Source organism: Pistacia vera, unplaced genomic scaffold (assembly GCF_008641045.1).
Source record: "Pistacia vera cultivar Batoury unplaced genomic scaffold, PisVer_v2 Contig300, whole genome shotgun sequence".
Lineage (NCBI taxonomy): Eukaryota > Viridiplantae > Streptophyta > Magnoliopsida > Sapindales > Anacardiaceae > Pistacia > Pistacia vera.
In genome coordinates, this window is record NW_022196114.1 from 808,622 (window position 1) to 827,483 (window position 18,862).

Sequence of the window (18,862 nt, forward strand, 5' to 3'; positions counted from 1 at the left end):
TTTCTACAACATTGACAGATGTTTCTTTGAAAAGAGTCTGCAGTTGAGCCCTTTTGAACCATTATTAATGCCACCATTATTTTATTTATGAGGTAAGTTCTCTTGTTTATTTGAACTTCTATTCCAAGACCCACTTTGTGTATCTTGTTTGTTCGTAAAATCTCTTATATGTTGAGACTCAATCATGATTAGATTAACCATATATCTACAAACCCTGCTAACTAACTAAATAAATAACCTAAAATTAATAGCATGACATAACCCCTAAAATTTGACATTTACCATCCTCAGACATCAATCTCTTTGTGCTGCATCGCTAATCTAATAGGTTGTTATAGTGTATATATATGGTTGAACTCTTTTCTCCTCCCTTGAGCTAGTTTTTGGGTTTGAGATTAAACAACCCTCGCATTTATGTACTTATCCAATTTCCTTATTGGGAAAACATTACCTAAATTTTGGAAAGTAAGAACAGGTCAATACTATTGTATTTTATTTTAAATTAAATTACCCTAAAATAATTTAGAAATAGACAACTACCACCCAAACTACTGATGCTGTCCAAAGCCTGTTAAGAAAAGAATGGTAAAATAAAATTTTACAGAATCCTTCAAGTTAGAAATAACGTATGAAAATAAATATTCTATTTACAAAACCCAAAAAATAAAGCAAAATTAACCAAACTTATATTTTTATATGTTAATTTATGTGTAGATATTGAAACAATCTAGAGTAATACGAGATCAAGACAGTTAATACACACAAACCACAAACAATAAAGAGAAAGAAGAAATACGTGCAATTTACCCAGATGCACCCAATTAACAAGCTACATCCTACAGAGTCAATATTATTACAATATTGTCTCACCTCTCTCGTTACAATGAAAATAATTTGCCTGAAGATTTGCTGACACTCACATATAAGAGAAAAGATGTTTATATACTAGGTTTAAAGTTCAAAACCTAGTATTACAAGGATTCATATTCTTAAGCCCAAATTCAATAATGAATTAATAACTTAGAGGGATCCTTTAGCTGTTCTTCATAAAAAAAGCCCAAACGCCTACGGGCTCGGGGCCTCCGCCTACTGACCGAGCAAGGCCTCTGCCTACTGACCGAGCAATGAGACCCTAAATACGTCTATATGGCCCCTTATTGCTAAAGTGGTTGACAACACCAACAATATTACATCGACATTTAAAGTGAAATTAGATTTTATATAAATTCCCTCGCTTGCCAGAAACTAATTAATGCGGACTAATCAACTAATGCTGATGAAAATTATCAAGTTGACTAGTCAAGATACTGCTGATGAAAAAATCAGCCACTTCAGTTTCACTAATTGGTTGGTTGTATGTGAGTTTCATTTTCTTGGACTTTTTTGTACTTCATGTAGCACAAAGTCATGATCAAGCTGAAACTACTACTTAATCTTCTTCTTCATAGGGGCTCAGACTTGTGTTGATTATGTTATAAATCAATATTATTCTTGAAGAAACAAACAAGATTAATATTGGTTTATGTATGTACCATAATGTTGATCAAATCAGCAGCTCAGCTTCAGTTTCAGTGATAATTTGTTTGTATGTGAGTTGTATTTTCTTGGAAGTTCTTGTACTTGATGTAGTTCAAACTCAAGCTCAAGCTAGTACTAAAGCTCCTAATGAAGGTTTGCTTCAATCTTTTTTATTATTACTATTATTAAGATGATTTTTCTCACTAATTTATGTACTCATGGCTGCTTACTTTTAAAATTTCTTAAATTACAGGAAAATTGTCGATCTGCAAGTTAATGGTATGATCCCAGATGAACTATGGAGTTTGAATTTCCTTACCCATCGGTATGGTTTTGTCAATTTCATATATGTTTATTTCAATTGTGTATAATTTCAGACCATTAGATGAGAATGAGTGGCTATGAAAATAGTTTACTTAATTTTATTCAAATATGTTAAATCACTCTTAAGTGTATCAAATCATAAAATGATTTGAACTTTGTGTTCTTAAATATTAATCTTACTTGTTTCTTCTGTTTCTATCAGGGACTTGGCAACAAATCTCTTGTCAGGTCCACTGTCTCCATCTGTCAGCAATCTAACTGCAATAAAACATCTGTAAGCTGACAAAAAATATTGATTTTGAAACTCAAACTGTATCCCTTTTCGTGATGCTAATTAGTTCTCATTTTGATCAGGAACTTTCGCCGTAACACATTATCTGGGCAGATTCCAAAAGAGCTTGGCATGCTTCCTAAGTTAGTATTCCTGTAAGCTCAATCTTTGTCCCCCTCTTAACCATATAACTTCTGCTGATTTATCTGAGTGAAATATTTTTTTGTAATTGCATTGCAATTTTATAACTGAAGAACTAAATTCTTGGGGCTGTAGAGTAATCGGAACAAACAACTTCTCGGGTTCTGTGCCACCTGAGCTTTTGTAATTTGCCAAATTTTAGAGCAACTTTATATGGGAACCTTGAGACTATCTAGTCCTCTACCCTCTGAGCTTGGTAATTTGACGAAATTAAAGGAATTGTAAGTTGCTTTAGATGTTTCAGTTTCATTTTAGATGCAAAATATTGTTTATATTGAGCATATATCCTAGTCTATAATGTTCTGTACAATGATGCAAAAGGTGAAACCCCAGCTGGCTTTAGTCTTCACATTTATTGGAGATTATACTATCATGTGTCCCATAATTGTTTACTTGATGATGGCTTTTGCTGGAGACAAGTTACTAGATTGTGATGGAATTTATGGATATTATTTGCCTAGGCAGATTGATTGACAGTTCTGGAGTAAATGGTGAGATTCCTTCAACTTTTGCCAATCTAAAGAACCTGGAAACACTGTAAGAACTTTTTTATTCTGTTAATCTTCTACTTGGAATTTTTCTAATATAGATACGCATTCTGCTGATGAAAAATGGCTGGGGTCGGATCGTAAACAAATTCTTCTTTTGGGCACATGTTGGCTTCTGACATTGAGCTTACAGGAGGGATCCCTGATTTTATAGGAAATTGGTCGCATCTTAAAACCTTGTGAGAAAACTATTCCAATTTTTCTTGTTTATTTTGTTCTCATTCACCCCTAAGTTATTTTAGCTTCAAGCTTCTTCACAATGATTTCTGTTTCAGACACTGTAATTATAATGTTTGAGACTGCGAATATATATCCGGGTACTTTAAATTTTCCTACTTTGAATGCTATGCCAGAACAGTTCACAATTTTCTTTTTATATATGTTAATGTAGGAGGTTTCAAGGAAACTCTTTTGAAGGGTCAATACCCGTCATCCTTTTCCAATCTGACTGAGTTGTGAGTGTTCACCTGCAACGTTTCATTGATCACATCTGAATTTTGCAATGATCAATGCTAACAATCTCATGAACAATGGAAATGTAGGAGAATAAGCGATTTATTGAATGGGAGCTCGTCGTTGTCATTTATAAGGAATATAAAATCTTTAACTATCTTATAAGGCAATATTGTCAAAGTTCTATTATCTTGTGTTCAATAACCTGACATATATACTTCTTGTGTTTTTCTTCTTCTTCTTCTTTTAATCTAGACAGCTGGTTTCATATACCGTACAGAACTAAGGAATAACAAAATTTCCGATTCAATTCTATATGACATTGGCAACTACCAGAGTTTGGTGCATTTGTAATTTATTCATTTCCTTTTCTCTCTCTCTGTTTTTTTCTTCCCTTCATTACTTTTTGGTTATTAGCAAGTTTCTTCATCTTATAATTACGTAATTCTAATATTTTTTTCTTCAGGGATTTGAGTTTCAACAATTTAAGTGATCAGATTCCCAGCTCGCTTTTCAATTTGGGTTCTCTAGCTTCCCTGTAATCTGCCATCTCTGCTTTGTTGTGTCATTATACTTCCCAGAATATTCTCATTATATTGAAACATGTATTGCTGCTGTTGCACTCAGGTTTCTTGGAAATAATAGGTTAACCGGCACACTGCCTGGCAATAAAAGTGAATGTAAGTACTTTTGACATATTTTCAATAATCTCGTTACTAATTAATGTATCAATTGAAAAGGTAATTTTGAGCAAGCCATCAAAAAGCTAAACTTGCATTCAAGTTCCTCTGTTTAGTAGTTTCCTAATATGAAATCAAAGATGTGAAACATGTTCTACCATCAAACACCTGTTTAATGATTTCTTCCACCCTATGTTTTATATATGGATTTTTATGTTTCATTTCAGCTGCATAGTTTAACATCCAGAATGGGGCTGACTAGTAGCTCTACTGTGTCGCTAAAATTTTTCTTACCCTGTTCTTGCAGAGATGTGTCATACAACAATTTATCAGGTAGCATTCCTTCTTGGATAATCCAACAAAATTTACAACTGTAAGTCTTCAAACTCTTTGAAATTTGTTATACAAAGCAAAATATTCTGCTACCTCCACTGTAACATTTCATTCAGAACTTACATTTCTAACAAAGAGTTGTATATGCTCTTTGTTCTGTCTCGCTTCAAGAGAAAGAATAATATATATTCAGTATTTTTTTTTTTTTTTTTTTTTTTACTAAAAATAGAGGCCTGGAAATAAAAAAAAATGGTGTGTACAACCAAGGATATATATATATATATTATTTACTGTACAGTACCCTCTTCCAAGTAAAAATGACCATAAAACTTCTAGTAATATGATCACGTTTAAGTGAATAAAACATTAAGTAAAACTGGAAAGGATGGAAAATAAAATTACAAAGAACTGAATTCCATTAAAAAAACAGTAAATTACATTGATCAAAATCCATTCAAAAGCCAAACGTGTTGGAATTCTACCACTTTATCATTACGAGAAACAACAATCTTTTTGGTACCATTAGCTTGATGAACGATTTTAAATCTAACGTTTCGAAGATTGCATCCGTCGCCACAGTTTTCTTTGGTGTTTGTGCTTCCGAACCCAGTTGAAGAAGTTCTGGCCTTATGATCAGCTGCTGCTTGGGGCTGGGACTGTCTGGATTTGGCTTCTTCGCTTGTAGGCCTTGATGATTTAGAACATTTAGAAGAACCTGAAGGCGTGTGCGGTGATTGATGAGGGCGTTTCTTAGAACCCAAGCTACTATCGTAGGATTGTCTTTTTTCGGGAACTATCAGAACTTGGAACGCAGATTGTATAAGTTTGAAAGCCCCCTCCGCGGCAACAGAATGATACTTGTCCGGATGCAACACAAGAGCCATTCTCTTGTATTGTTTCTTGATCATGCTTGAATCTACTCCGATATCACTCAAAGAAAGAATCTCATACCAGGTGCTGTTCTTGGCAGCCACTTCGTGCACTTTGTAGGCCGTGAAGTAGTCATCGATGTTGGGTACTTCCGGATTAAACTCTTTGGCTGCTGTGAGAAACCTGATCACCATATCTATGTTGTTGAGTTTGAAAAACTCTTCGACCGCATCTCTAGCCTTTACAGCCGCTAATTTGAAAAGATCTCTAAGCATTCTGACTTTGAGTGATTGTGTTTGATAAATTGGAAGTGTTTGTTTTGGTGGAGAGATGGTTTGAAAATAGATTTTAGAGAGAACAAATGAGAGTATGTTTGATGAAATTTAAAGTATGGTGTTTTCGGAGAGGAGGATCAATTGTAGAGGCAACAAGTGAGAATGTCCCTCATAAATTGAAGTACTGGTTTTCTTGGATCATAAGTATTACAAGCCCCGTAATTGACTAGGAAAGGAAAAAAGTAGTTATTTTGCAAGCGAATTTGAAAGAACATTGTAAGTTCTACGAACTCCTTAATTGAATAGGAAAATAAGTAGCTTGACAAGGAAACTAAACAAAGATATCCTAAGGATAAATATATGCCATCTTTATATGGATGAAAAGATCATTAATTAGGGTTCAAAAATAACTAAATAACTAGATCATTTATATCCCCATTAAACTTGAATGCTTATCACTCCACCACTAAATGTCTCCCTCTCCGTAATGCAAATTAAGAAATTCTTCATGAGATTTCTAAATTCAAAGTTAGAATGATTTAATTTTTATATTATTTCATTTTTTTTTTTTAATTCTAAACGTTTACCAAATATTTTATATGTATTTAAAATTTTCTAAATTTTATGTATTATTTTAGTTTTTTTTTTTAATTCTTTAACTGTTTTTATTTCTGTTAATATTTTTATTTCAGATAATTTGTTCAAAAAAATTTGAATGGGAAAGGTCTAATTTACCCTCACTGGTATTAAAGTTAACACCCTAAACTAATGGCAGGGGTAGTAAATTGTGGTTTCTGATGTCTGTGGGGCAGCCTGTCAATTTCGATACTTATAGGGGGTCTATTCTTTCAATATTTTTAAAATACACAACCATATGAGGAAATTATTTGTTTTTTAATGAATTAAATGTTTATCTAAATTTATTTTATAATTTGAAAAATTATGTATATGTATATTTCTCGTTTTATATATATAAAATCAAGTTTGAAAATAAGTTTATTTTAAAAGCTACTTAAATCAACTTTTCAGATCAATCAATTTCAAATGTTATTCATCAAAAACTGATATTGAAACTTAAGAATAAAGTGATTGATTTTTAACTTACCCACAATCAATAAATTTCTACCACAGAATTTTAGTTTAATATAGAAATTTATTGGTTGTCTCTATGAATTAAGTTTTTTTACCTTTGGCCACCCCAAGTTTTGAACTTAACATTTGGACCCTATAAATGTAACTTCTTAATTATTTGCCCCTCTATTCATTGAAGATTATGTTTGGCCCCCCAAAATAAATTTTCTGGCTTGCCCCTATCTAAGGGTAAGATAAAACGGAGTTTGCGTTCCTAGTAGAGGGAGGATATCTAGGTGATGTTTACAAGTATTAAAAAAAAAAAAAAAATAGAAGAAAATTTAAAGTTAGTGGCAGAATATCAGGCTCCACTTGGTTCACATATTTCCCAAAAGTTTTTCCAAAAAAGTAAACTTTATTTCACCTATTTTTAAAATAGTTTTCTAAATTATTCAATTTCTTTAATCCCCCTAAATTTGTTAATCTAACTAAACAACCCCCAAAAAAATTTTAAAAATTGACAAAAACACCCCAATAACCCAAATTTACCAGATTTCGGTCACTACTACCGGAAACTGGCTGGAATCTGGTGTAATGGCGTACTATCAGCTGAATCTGGTCGATAGTGCGCCGAAAAATGTTAAATCTACGGCCAGATCTTTGGCCATAGACAGTCGTCAACGACTGCCAAGATATGGTCGTCGTTGACCATCAACGACGACCGTATCTTTGGTAGTCGTTGACGATTGTCTACGGCCAAAGATCTGGCCGTCAATATCAATGACGACCGTATCTTTAGCTGTCGTTGACAACTAAATGCGGCCAAAGCCGCAGATCTGGCAGGAAAAGGCCATATCGGTGCATGACCGGTAAGATTGAGCTGGTCATACGCCGATAAGGCAACTCCGGCCACCCTCCGGCGGTGGTGGCCGGCTGTCTGTATTTTTGAGTGGATTTGGGGTATTTTTGTTAACTTTGAATATTTTATTATAGGGGTGTTTAGTAAATAAATAAATATAAAGGTATTTATGTTAATTTTTAAATTTTACATCGTAAAATATAACTAATTTAACTTTTTTTCAAAAGATTATTATAAAAACCACTCAATAATGAACTAAACGGAACCCAGAGTTCGACCTTTTTTTTACTCCGATGCACGGGGAGAGGAAAAGCAAATATCTCAATTGTTACTTTTTATTATAATATTAACTATGACCTTTGAGTTGCATGTTCAATACACGGTAAATTAAGGCAATTCAACCTCTATAAAAAGGGCCAGCAATGCCGCAAGATCGTAGCGGTAGCATTATCATCTTTAAGTATTAGATTATAATTTATCTAGAAATCGTAAAACTAATAATAATTAAACAAAAACAGGTTGTCGTTAGCCGTTGGACTTTATATATATATGATAGAAAGATGTAATTATGATGATTCAGATGTGTGAAGCTAAGTAAAATTATATTTATATACAAGGAAAGATTCCTTCAGCTGCAAAACCACGTTCCCATGGCTTCAACTCTCCTCCGCAACTCCATTAATGGTCTAATAAACCTCCCAAGAAAGTCACCATTTTCAGGCCACCGGAATCTGACGGCAAACTCCCAGCAGAACCCTTTACCGTCTACAGAATTCAACTTTGCAGAATACAGGGCCACGAAGGTAAACCAAATCAACAAGGCACTGGATGAAGCAGTGGTTCCATCGCAAAATACACCACCGATACTTCACGAGGCAATGAGGTACACTCTTCAAGCCGGTGGGAAACGTTTCGCTCCAACTCTATGCATTGCCTCGTGAGAGTTGGTTGGAGGAAACGAGTCTTTGGCGATGCCAATGGCTTGTGCACTAGAGATGATGGTAGCATCGGCTGTGATTCTTGATGATCTCCCTTGCATGGATAATGACGATCTTAGACGAGGAAAGCCTGCAAATCACAAGGTTTTTGGTGAAGGAATTTCAGTTCTTGCTTCTCAAGCTCTATCCTTTCTCGCTATTGAACATTTTGTAACTAAAACCAAAGGCAAAATTTCATCTGATCGCCTGGTTAGAGCCGTTGTCGAGCTATGTTCAGCACTTGGGTCAAAAGGAGCTGTGGCAGGGCAGGTTGCAGACATCAACAGTGAAGGAAAAGAAGTAAGTTTGAGTGAATTGGAGTTCATTCACAGGAACAAAACTGGGAAAATTGTAGAGACGTCAGTGGTTTGTGGGGTTTTAGTTGGAGGAGGAAATGATGTTGAGATAGAGAAGATTAGGAAGTACGGGAAGTGTATGGGGTTGGCGTATCAAGTGTGGGATGATATTTTAGATGAAACTGGAAACACAGAGGAGTTGGGGAAGAAAGCTGGAAAGGATTTGGTGCGAAATAAGGCCACATATCCGAAGTTGATGGGTGTGGATGAGTCAAAGAAGTATGCCAGAGAGTTGGTGGTTGAAGCCAAAGAAGAGCTTTCCTATTTTGATTCTACAATGGCTGCCCCTTTGTATCATATTGCTAACTTCGTTGTTTCTCGCAGCCATTAGATTATTTTCATTACTTCTTTTTTCCTTGTTTAAAGTGCAAACAGCTATTAGGTATTTAAGCAGAATAAAATGGATAAAACAGGTAACAAATGCAGTTTGGTGATCTATTGATGTTATAGTAATTAAATATTACTTTAGTCAGTATTTAAGGGCCCAACTTTCCTGTAGCTGATTCAATCGACTGAATCATACATGTTCATCATTGTACTTGTTTACTAAATTTAATATGATTTTATAACTGCCTTTGTCCCCACTTGTATTCACTTTTCAAATGGTTTTTAGATCAACGATAAAGGTATAGTTTTGAGACATCTCCTTTAAAGATTTGAGGTTGATCCATTATCCATATGCGGCATTGTTAATTTCCTCAATCATTTTTAATATTTATTATTAGAGTAAATCATTTTTAATATTTATTATTAGAGTAATGCTAAGTTTACAATTCAATCTCACAACTTCTGACATCTCATAATTAATTAACTCATAAATTAATCGCGTGTAGTTGCTATAAATCTTGTCTGTCCAATTACGAACTATCAAAGATTATGAGAAATGATTATACACCTAATATTATTGTTATTATTATTATTATAATTTGTATGTTTGACTGTATCAAGAACTCCAATAACTGATTTTAAGCCATTTTCTTGAAAATGATTCCTTTAATTTAGTACAAATTCTTTATGATTTTCTTCCAAAGTTATAAATGAGATCAGTGAGGGTTGTAGTCTCCATTCCAAGTGGCAAGGTAGCTGAGGCTTGCTAGATTTGTTAAATTGGAGAGAACAAAACTGCATGAGCGAATGACACTTGTGCATGAATTGTTCGGGGGAAATGATACTCTGGTAATAGATTTATAAAGCATCTAATATGCAATTTGAAGATTGGTCTACTTCAAAACAACGGCTGGTGAAACTTGAGTCCTTGATGCGAACAATGCCTGCGATGTACCAATAAACTATGATAAAAACAATTTACATGAAGATAATTCCCAAGTAATAATTAGAATAAGGATTTTACTTTATTTCAAGGCTAAAATACAGAGAACTGATTCCAACTATAATACAGAAGGTTGGTCTTAGTTATAGGATTACAACATTCCACATCCATAGCCGAAGATCACAGGGAGATACCTGATAATTCGTTTGGAAAAGAGTGCAACAACAGCTTGAAAAGATATTAACCAAGAACTTTGGGACGCCAACCGGCAATAACATCTTCTGGAAGTGCTTGTGTTTTAATAAATGAATCCTTTGAGAAAATGTTCTGAAATATCACAAAATTATAGCAGCATTAGAAACATATATCATTACATGTATGATAGGCCTGATTAGAAGATATTAAATTCCTAAGCTTAAGTTGATAGATTTCTACTATAGTTTACACATGATAATTACCATTGACAAAATCACTATTTACATGATTCAACAGTAAAAATCAGAGGAACCAACTATTCAATCATGTGCGTAGCCCAGCAACTGCTCATTAAACTGCAAGAGATTTTGGGAAGTTTTCCACACATATACTTGTTTAATATGACAAATTTGAGTGCCCTTCAGGGCCACCGATAGTTGTTAGCATGAAAATATCATAGACACAGAATGAAACTGACAAATGAGAAGTATAAATCCATAATCACATGGTAAAATTGATGTCAAATCACATGATTTTTTTTTCAAAATTAGGAGCATGCCAACACACGTGAATTTACCACTTCAATGAGAACTCAAAAAGAGAGAGAACAATTGACTAGAGTACCGATTTACTTAAAGAGGAAGCAAAAGGCACAACTCATGAGCAATGAATTAATCACTTGGTCATCAAATTAATTGAGAAACAAAGTCTAGGTTAAGGATACTTAATCAAGACCGTAACACAGATATTAGGGGCTTGAAATTCAAACAGCTAAAATATAGGGGTTTTCCAAGAATGGAGTATGGCTGAGATGCTGTAATATGACTAGGAATCTAGGTCTTTATCAGCAAAAAGGGCTTGTACTACTTAATTAAACATCATGATAAGCATCATATGTCAAAAAATCCAGCTGTTAAACCAATGGAATCATTTTTCAAGAAGAACTTACTAGGGAAAAGTTCAGGAAGAGAGCAGAGTATGCATGTTAGTTTGGGTTAAAAGATGATTAGCTGAAATAGCTGAACATTTTTCCAGAACAGAGCTATGTTCTCTGCATAATGGATTTAGTGAATGAACAATGGCAATTACACCATAACAACCAAAACTCTGAAACTCCAAGCCATGATAAGATAAAACGAACAAAACAGCAAGAATTCCTTGAACAGAAACAAACAGAAAGAAAGAATAACCTTTGAGGATTAGGTTTAATAGCTAATTCCACCTCCTTTTTTTGACTCAACAAAACCTTTTATACAAGAAAATTACCTCTCCACTAACTTCCAAATGTCCATGTCTCCCTCAAGATATTACCAAATTTCAAAGAAGCAACCATATCCTACTAAGAACAATTCACTCTTACTAAGGATTCAATGGATTTGGCTTCAAAAATTTGTTTTAAGCACAAAAAAGTAGACATTTTGCAGTGACCTCTACAAGGACCCATACCTCTTACTAGAGGAATAATTTTATGTTGCACTATGAAATTTTATTAAATGTATTTTTGATTAATAACTTAAAAGGTTATCGACCGGTTCATAAGTACAATCTGCCTTCAATATCTAATGGTAAGAATAAATTTTGACACAATGCTCCTCTGAACATATGATTCCTTCAAAAGTGCTGTTCCAAAAGAATTTTCTATATTACCTTTCTTCTGTAGGAATTTCTTCTATATTCCTACAGAAAAGAACAAAAAGATGGCAGGCAAGGATAACTCATCTATAAAAATCACAAAACCATCAACTGCCAGGGCTAATAATCAAGAAAAGGAATTCCCAAACTGAAGGCCCTGAGGAGAACTACCTAATCATCAATTTTAAAACCTATTCAGGCATTAGGGCAGATGGGTAAAGAAAGAAGATAAGAGTTTTTTTCATCAAATTCCACAAAAGTTGTTACTGGACATTCCAATATAGCACGTGATAAAGTTTTCTTGGAAGGAACTATTCACCTAATGGAAATTTATTTTTGCCCTGCACCAATTCTCTCAGAAGTAAAGCCCGAAATTTAATGTGACAAAAAAAATTCCTCCCATTCATAAATTAATAACCATGTAGGCTATAAATGCAATAAAAAATGCAGCCTATTTGGGCATACCTTCATGTAAGACTTCACATACTGAAGTGAATCTGGAACTGACCATTTCTTATAATGCCCCAAAGCAATTTCCAGATGGTATAGCTTCGGCGCCAAAGACAAATCTGCTGCAGACACCTTCTCCCCATTGATAAAAGGGCCCTTCAAGAGGAGGAAAATAGTTAGTGAAGGTTGTAGGGGCTACAGACCCCGGGATGAGAAACTGTGATTGAACTTGGAGTCTCTAATCCACAATCATCAGTATTCCACGATTTCTATGCCAAAAAACAAGAACACATAATACTGTCTGAAGCAAATCAAAGTAACCTCGAAAGCACACATCAAGTGCTTGTCAATTTCTTCACCAAAAAAAAAAAAAGAAGAATAGTAAGATTGGCTAATATCTGTTTAGGTGTAAACAAAAGCACTGCATGTTGTTAATTACTTCAGCTCTAATATAATCTTCCTGACATGCTTGACAACTTTTCGAAAATGGTGGATGTATAAGGGTTGAACTATAGTTAACAATTATTTCAAAACTACACTTCTTTCAGAGACAATATAATATAATAGAGACACATATCAAACTGTGGAAGCTTAATTTTTAAGCCACCAATTGTTGTTAGAGAAGGTAAGCAATAACATGTTCATCACAGAAAAATATGTGAAGCAGTAAGGAAAGATTAAGATGAAGCCTCACATTTTCTTTGATATAATTGTCAATGAACTTAGTTCATTAAGGAATTCCTGCTCTAGTTGCCATCACCAGAGTCTTGGCTCTTTTCACAAAACCAATAATGTGGAGAAGATCTTCGATCCCTTGCATAAAAATTCATGGGCTACCTTAGTTCCAGAATTTAATATAATTCTAAACGACAGGAATAAACTAGTCTTCACAGACCAAAACAGAAAAGGTTACCAAGACAATTGTCCAACCCTTCCTCTTCATGTTTCTCATCTCGCTCATCTCTCTTTCTCTCCGTCCTTTTTGTCCTTTTCTGGTTTTTTCCTTCCTGCTGATGTCACTTTCGCTACTCTCTTTGTATTGTCTTTATAGGATAGCATTTTTCATTCTAAAACATAGAACTGGTTTTTTTTTATGGGGGTGGGGGGGGAACACAAAACCAAATATATAGCAAGGTTCTTAGTTACTTCCAAAATTTGTGGGAAAGGGTAATACATCGAAAACTCAAACCCAACACAATAAACAAAGCCTTATCACAAACAATAGAATAGCTTCTAATTATTATGGCCATGACCACATAGAGGAAGTTCATTCTAATAAAATTTGTTGGCCGCACACCCTTATGAGGGTAAAACCATCATCACTTAGTGATTCCACATTCATGTTCAGCAGCTTGCCATCAGCATACTTTAAAAGCTTTGAAAGCAGCAAGACATTACAGTCCACAGAGCCCAAGTAGAACTTGGAATGAGTAAGAGGCATAATCAATCATTGCAATGGACCTCGACTGAGATAAACATACACTGAAGCCTTCTCAGGGGGTTACCATGGTGGATCAGGAACTTTCTTCCACACAACTTGTGTGATAACATCTGACTGGAAGCCCTTTTCTTCAAGTTTAATACAGGAACCTTACCTTCTGGACTGACTTTTTAAGAACCTAGATATCAAAAAACATTTTGTAAGTTCATAATATGCATTAAGAAAACCTAAGAAAAAGCCAGTCTTTTAAAGTAGCATAAGAAATAGTTTTTTGCTAAGTGTGAGCGTTTAATCTTAAAATATTTTTTTTATACAATTTAAAAAACTTAGCCCAGAATAAAACAAAATATAGTACATTCTGGCTTGTTACTCAAATCTACAACTTCATGTCATAAGGTATATGCTTGTCCTCATAGTAGCATACCCCTTGCAAAAAGGACCTGGACGATATATTAGTACTAACCATATAGCACTATCCTCAAAAACTGGCAGCATTAACATAACCAGCATATCATCAGTTGTGCAACCCCTACTTATGTAATATAATAGTACATGAGACAACCATATCGATCGTATTCTTTTATATTTGTGTGGGAAGATTATATATTGTTAATTTTAAGAATATTATGTAATTTTTGCATCATTGATTAACCATATGTATAGAAGTAAAAGAAGCAAGACTACTATATTATCTCTTGCCATCTTCTCTTCTTTTCCTTCTCTTTTTTCACCTGTTTCTCTATTATAACCAAACCCAAAATTGAAATTATGAATCATTAATCTGATCAAGCTCATGTCACACTTAAGAGAAATCTAAACTTGAGTTTAGGAAAGATACCCCGATTTTGTACTTAACTAGAAAACAAAAATAATAAGCATAATTAAACTATTTTGGATCCATGCATGTTTCATTTCTTTTAATCAAGCACAATCTATTATTAGATAGCAGCTATGCCATTCTTTGATATTTCCTGCTTTTTAAGTTTGAGTTTCAATTGATGGTTACTCAACTATACCACATTTTCCTCAATTAATTAGTGTTGTATCAGTTGAAACGAAAACTTCAGATAAAAATTAGGAAGCATAGCACTACTCGTAGCTTTCCACACCTACAGCATCCTTTTGCCTTTTTTTTTAACACAATTATGAGTGAGATTAATACATTTTGAATATCTTTCATTTAATAGTGTTATCCCCAATGTAAACTGTTCGCATTCTAGTTTGGCAAACCCGGAAAAATTGGTAGGCCAAATTTAAAGAAAAAAAACAGAAGTAGAACCTATTTATAAGCAAGCAGACGCTAAATTAAACGCTTACTTTAATATATACAGTCCACAAAAAGAAAAAAAAATCACTTATTCTAAGGAAGCATTATGGTGAAGAGAAGAAGTAAGTACAATCCCCGGTGTTTGTTAGGAGCAGTGAACAGAACTTTGGACGCAGATTCCAGAGGATCAGTAAGGCCCCATAATTGAGAGTTTCGAGGGTCGCCTGAAAACGCGCAGTTTTTCTGGGAAAGCGGAGAGTGAAGCCAAAGTGCTTAATTTTGAGGAGATACACATGTTTGTCAGGCTGAACTCTGAAGGTTGACATTTTTTTTTTTTTTGGGCTTTGAATTTCGGTTGTTGTTTTGTTTGTGTTGAGAAACAGAGTGAGGTTTGCAAGATATGAGGTTATATGGTTTGTTGCCCTGTCCAGGTGCGTTTCTTGATGGTGCTAGAGCTAGACTAAGGCTTCAACAGTCAACACGTGCCTCACCGAAAGTAAAGACTAAAGATATTAGGAAATTATCGGATCACTCCTAGATTTAGGGAATAAACCCAGACCCAAAACGTTTGAGAAAACACACTCACATTTGGATTATCTAAAATCGTCCCTTGACTTAGTTGACTACCTCCATGGTTTGGGATACGTAGCAACTTTAACTCCCAATGATTTTCCAAAATGAAGATATTTCCCCAAAGTTAATGTACATTAGTTGTATGATGTTTCTAATGCCAGTACAATAACGTCATTTATTCTTATTTGACAAGATGAAAAGCAAATAAATAATTAAGACAATTTCATGATACATAGAGAGTTCGTAGGCTTAATAGAATGGTTCAATTATTTTTTTATTTTAAAAAACAGATTTGGTTTATAAAAGATAATGATGTTTATTTTTTATGGTCTTGTTACTTGAGGACCAAAGTTGGCTACATAATGCAGTAAATTGACCACATTTTAAATATAAGTACTTCCATCTTTCGAAAAAAAAAAAAAAAAAAAAATACAATACCAAAGCTTCTATATAAATTACAGATATTGTACTTACCTAATAAGCTTTTAATTTTTTTAAAGGATTTTTAAATTGCAATTTTATATTCTAATTGAGCCTTCTGTAGTATGTAAATATTTTATATTTTAAATGTAGATTAATATTTTATATTCTTTCTTTTTTTTTCATATATACTGTGTTAGTTTCAAGGCATTATGTTTTGTATATATATGTTAATGTATATATTTTGTATATACATTTTATCTTATCAATAGAAGAAAGTATTCTTATTTCACATGTGGTTTATTGCTTCATTTATATATATGTATTACATGTGAAATGTCCGGATGATACAAATCTTTAGAATATCAAAATCATCAAAGTATTCCCTACATAGGTAATATTAATTGGGTAATAATATAACATAGTAGGCATGCTGAATGCCTCCGTAGAATATCATGTGATAGTATTGGTGTGGGTGATTATAAAAGTTATATCACTAGGGCATTAGCATGGATACGCGGTTAGTGAACTGTTTATCGAATATGGCCATTTATGATGAATCACATGGACATTTAAAATGTAGTCAATGATTTATCATAAGATCGTACTAGTGTATTATTAATCCTTAGACCTGAGATATCACGGTTGGATTCTACATAAACGCATATGGTTCATATGGTGTATAAACACGAGGTTAATCATGTCATGTGTTAATAAGCCAATTTGGCCATGTGTTGTTTATGTGTGAAGACAAGTGATAGTCAAGATGGGATCTGTTGACTTGGTATAGATTGATATTAAGTTCCTAGACAAATGTCAAGATACATTAGAAAAGGGAAATCTCAGGCTGGGGTATATAAAATGTTACATGAAATGTTGTTTTATGGTGGCATGTTCCATATGTATTGAATTAAAATTAAGATAAGGATTTTGACATACCATGAATCCATTTTTAATTGGGATTAGACAACAGAAGGATTTGATTATACAACTATATGATTATAAAAGGTTTGTTGGAGTATATCTTCATTGTGACTTAGGGGTTATGGAGCATTGCTAGATGTCTAACATGATCAGTGGGAGTTTTGTTCATAAAGAGTTATGACAAAACATATCGAAATAGACTGTGATATTGGGCCCACGACTAGGCCACATGAACCTAAGAGGTCACACATAAAAACTAAGGAAAATGGAGAAATAGTCAAAGAGAGTTGATTATCCAAGGTTGACTAGCACCTACCAAGGGTAATAAAGTTATTTATATTTATCATTTTCTTTATATTAAATTGGATTTTATAAGGGGTTGTAATTGTAAACAATTAAGGGTTAAATTGTTATGTAAACAATTTAAGAGTTAAATTGTTAATTGTGATTAAATGTTAATCCAATGTTATAATTTAAAGAAGTTTAACAACTTCATAACAATTATGGAATTTTTTAAGGAAGTCCAAAACAATTATTGAATTGTTTACAAGGATTCCTATATAAAGAAAATGATATATCAATTTTTGTGTAGAGATCAAAATCTAAGAACCCTAAATCTCTCTCTTGATCAAATTTCTTCTTCCCTTGGTGTGGATGCTCTTTTGCTTAATTTCTCTTGAAATTAAGAGTCTCCAAGGTTGCTAAGGGCATAAGGTAAGATGTTCTACCTTACTTATTTCAATTTGATTGAAATTTTTTTAAACTATGACTTTACTTGTTATAGTATGATATGTTTGATTCTCCATGCATCCATCTTTCATACTATTGGTACCAAAGTTACACATTGATTAGGAGACGAGGGTCTTAGTCGTTTATATAACACAAGAACGTTCTTACCACACAAAGGCACCTTTTCAGACTCTCATCATCGTTAAAATAAAAAATACGAACAGTTCATAAGGAGCATAAAAAAATTAAGTTAAAGGTTTAGTTATAGTACCCCAACCCTTAAAATAATTAACATATCTCCATTCAAGTTTCTTATAACTAATTACTATATAAATACTATCATTGTTAATATAAATAATTAAAAATAATTAGTAGTAAAATTAAGACGACAAAAATAGTATTGAGTATTTTATAATATAAAAATAAATATTAAATTTAGTAGTCATTACTTATAATGTTATAGAATTAAGATTTAAAGACATCGATCCTCCAAAGGTTTTAAAAATAACAAAAATCTCACTGTCATTAATGTCGAAGTCTCACATATGTTAGGAGATAAGGGTCTTGGTCGTTTATATAGCACAAGGACACCCTCACCACCCGAAGGTGTCTTTTCATGACAAAACTGTTTTATATAGCATAAGAACACCCTCACTACCCAAATGCATCTTTTCATGACAAAACCGTATGGGTCTTAGGGCCCAAAGTGAACAAGACCTCTAGAAACCGACCTACCATGTGTCTGGATCTGACATATATCAATAGTTCCAGTTCGTGACAAAGAATAGTAGCCCGTGGTTGCAGCCCGAGCCATGACAAATGTTGCATCACAGACAAGCTAAGTTTTTGAAGCCCAACCTCGTACTCCAAAACCTAGGGTGCAAGTGTTGTACGGTAAATCCTTGAGGCATAGATTCATGTCACATATCAATCTTTTTAAGTTAACTTTAATTACCAGTTTGCCACTGTAATAATATATAAGCATACTTTTTACTCAAATTAAGGATCCGAAATTATTCACTTTGTAGTCATACTTGTGCACAGCAAAAACAAAGAAAGTAAAAATAGAATAGTAAACGTAAGATTTGCATGAAACATCCGAACAACTTTAAAAATCATTTTCCTTGTATGATTGCTTGTTTTAATTTGTGTTTATCACTCATCTATCAATCCATCATCAAATATTTGGATTTTGTACAAACTCCTATGTAAATACATCTGGAAT

General features: G+C 33.5%; 1 protein-coding gene, 1 long non-coding RNA gene and 2 pseudogenes across 11 annotated transcripts; 2 read left to right on the plus strand and 2 right to left on the minus strand.

Annotated features, from left to right (window-relative positions):
* The first annotated feature begins 1,372 nt into the window (after positions 1–1,372).
* On the plus strand, positions 1,373–4,553 carry LOC116135508. 10 transcript variants are annotated; one of them, XR_004128911.1, is made up of 11 exons: positions 1,374–1,671; positions 1,772–1,843; positions 2,045–2,116; positions 2,197–2,268; positions 2,390–2,535; positions 2,776–2,805; positions 2,904–3,041; positions 3,254–3,665; positions 3,782–3,853; positions 3,943–3,995; positions 4,303–4,553. It is a non-coding gene; the product is annotated as an uncharacterized LOC116135508 (long non-coding RNA). The 10 variants fall into 10 exon arrangements; XR_004128912.1 differs by having other exon boundaries at positions 2,780–2,805; XR_004128906.1 differs by having other exon boundaries at positions 2,390–3,041; positions 3,254–3,317; positions 3,405–3,665.
* Positions 4,554–4,771: 218 nt separating this feature from the next.
* On the minus strand, positions 4,772–5,473 carry LOC116135531 (J protein JJJ2-like). The gene has a single exon (XM_031421237.1). The coding sequence runs from the start codon at positions 5,471–5,473 to the stop codon at positions 4,772–4,774; it is 702 nt and encodes a 233-aa protein (XP_031277097.1).
* A 2,510-nt stretch (positions 5,474–7,983) lies between these two features.
* LOC116135554 lies at positions 7,984–9,243 on the plus strand (annotated as a pseudogene).
* Positions 9,244–10,000: 757 nt separating this feature from the next.
* On the minus strand, positions 10,001–14,190 carry LOC116135532 (annotated as a pseudogene).
* Positions 14,191–18,862: the final 4,672 nt, after the last annotated feature.

Bases quoted from the DNA above. Each gene is read 5' to 3' on its own strand.
- LOC116135531 (XM_031421237.1), bottom strand. From the start codon at position 5,473: ATGCTTAGAGATCTTTTCAAATTAGCGGCTGTAAAGGCTAGAGATGCG.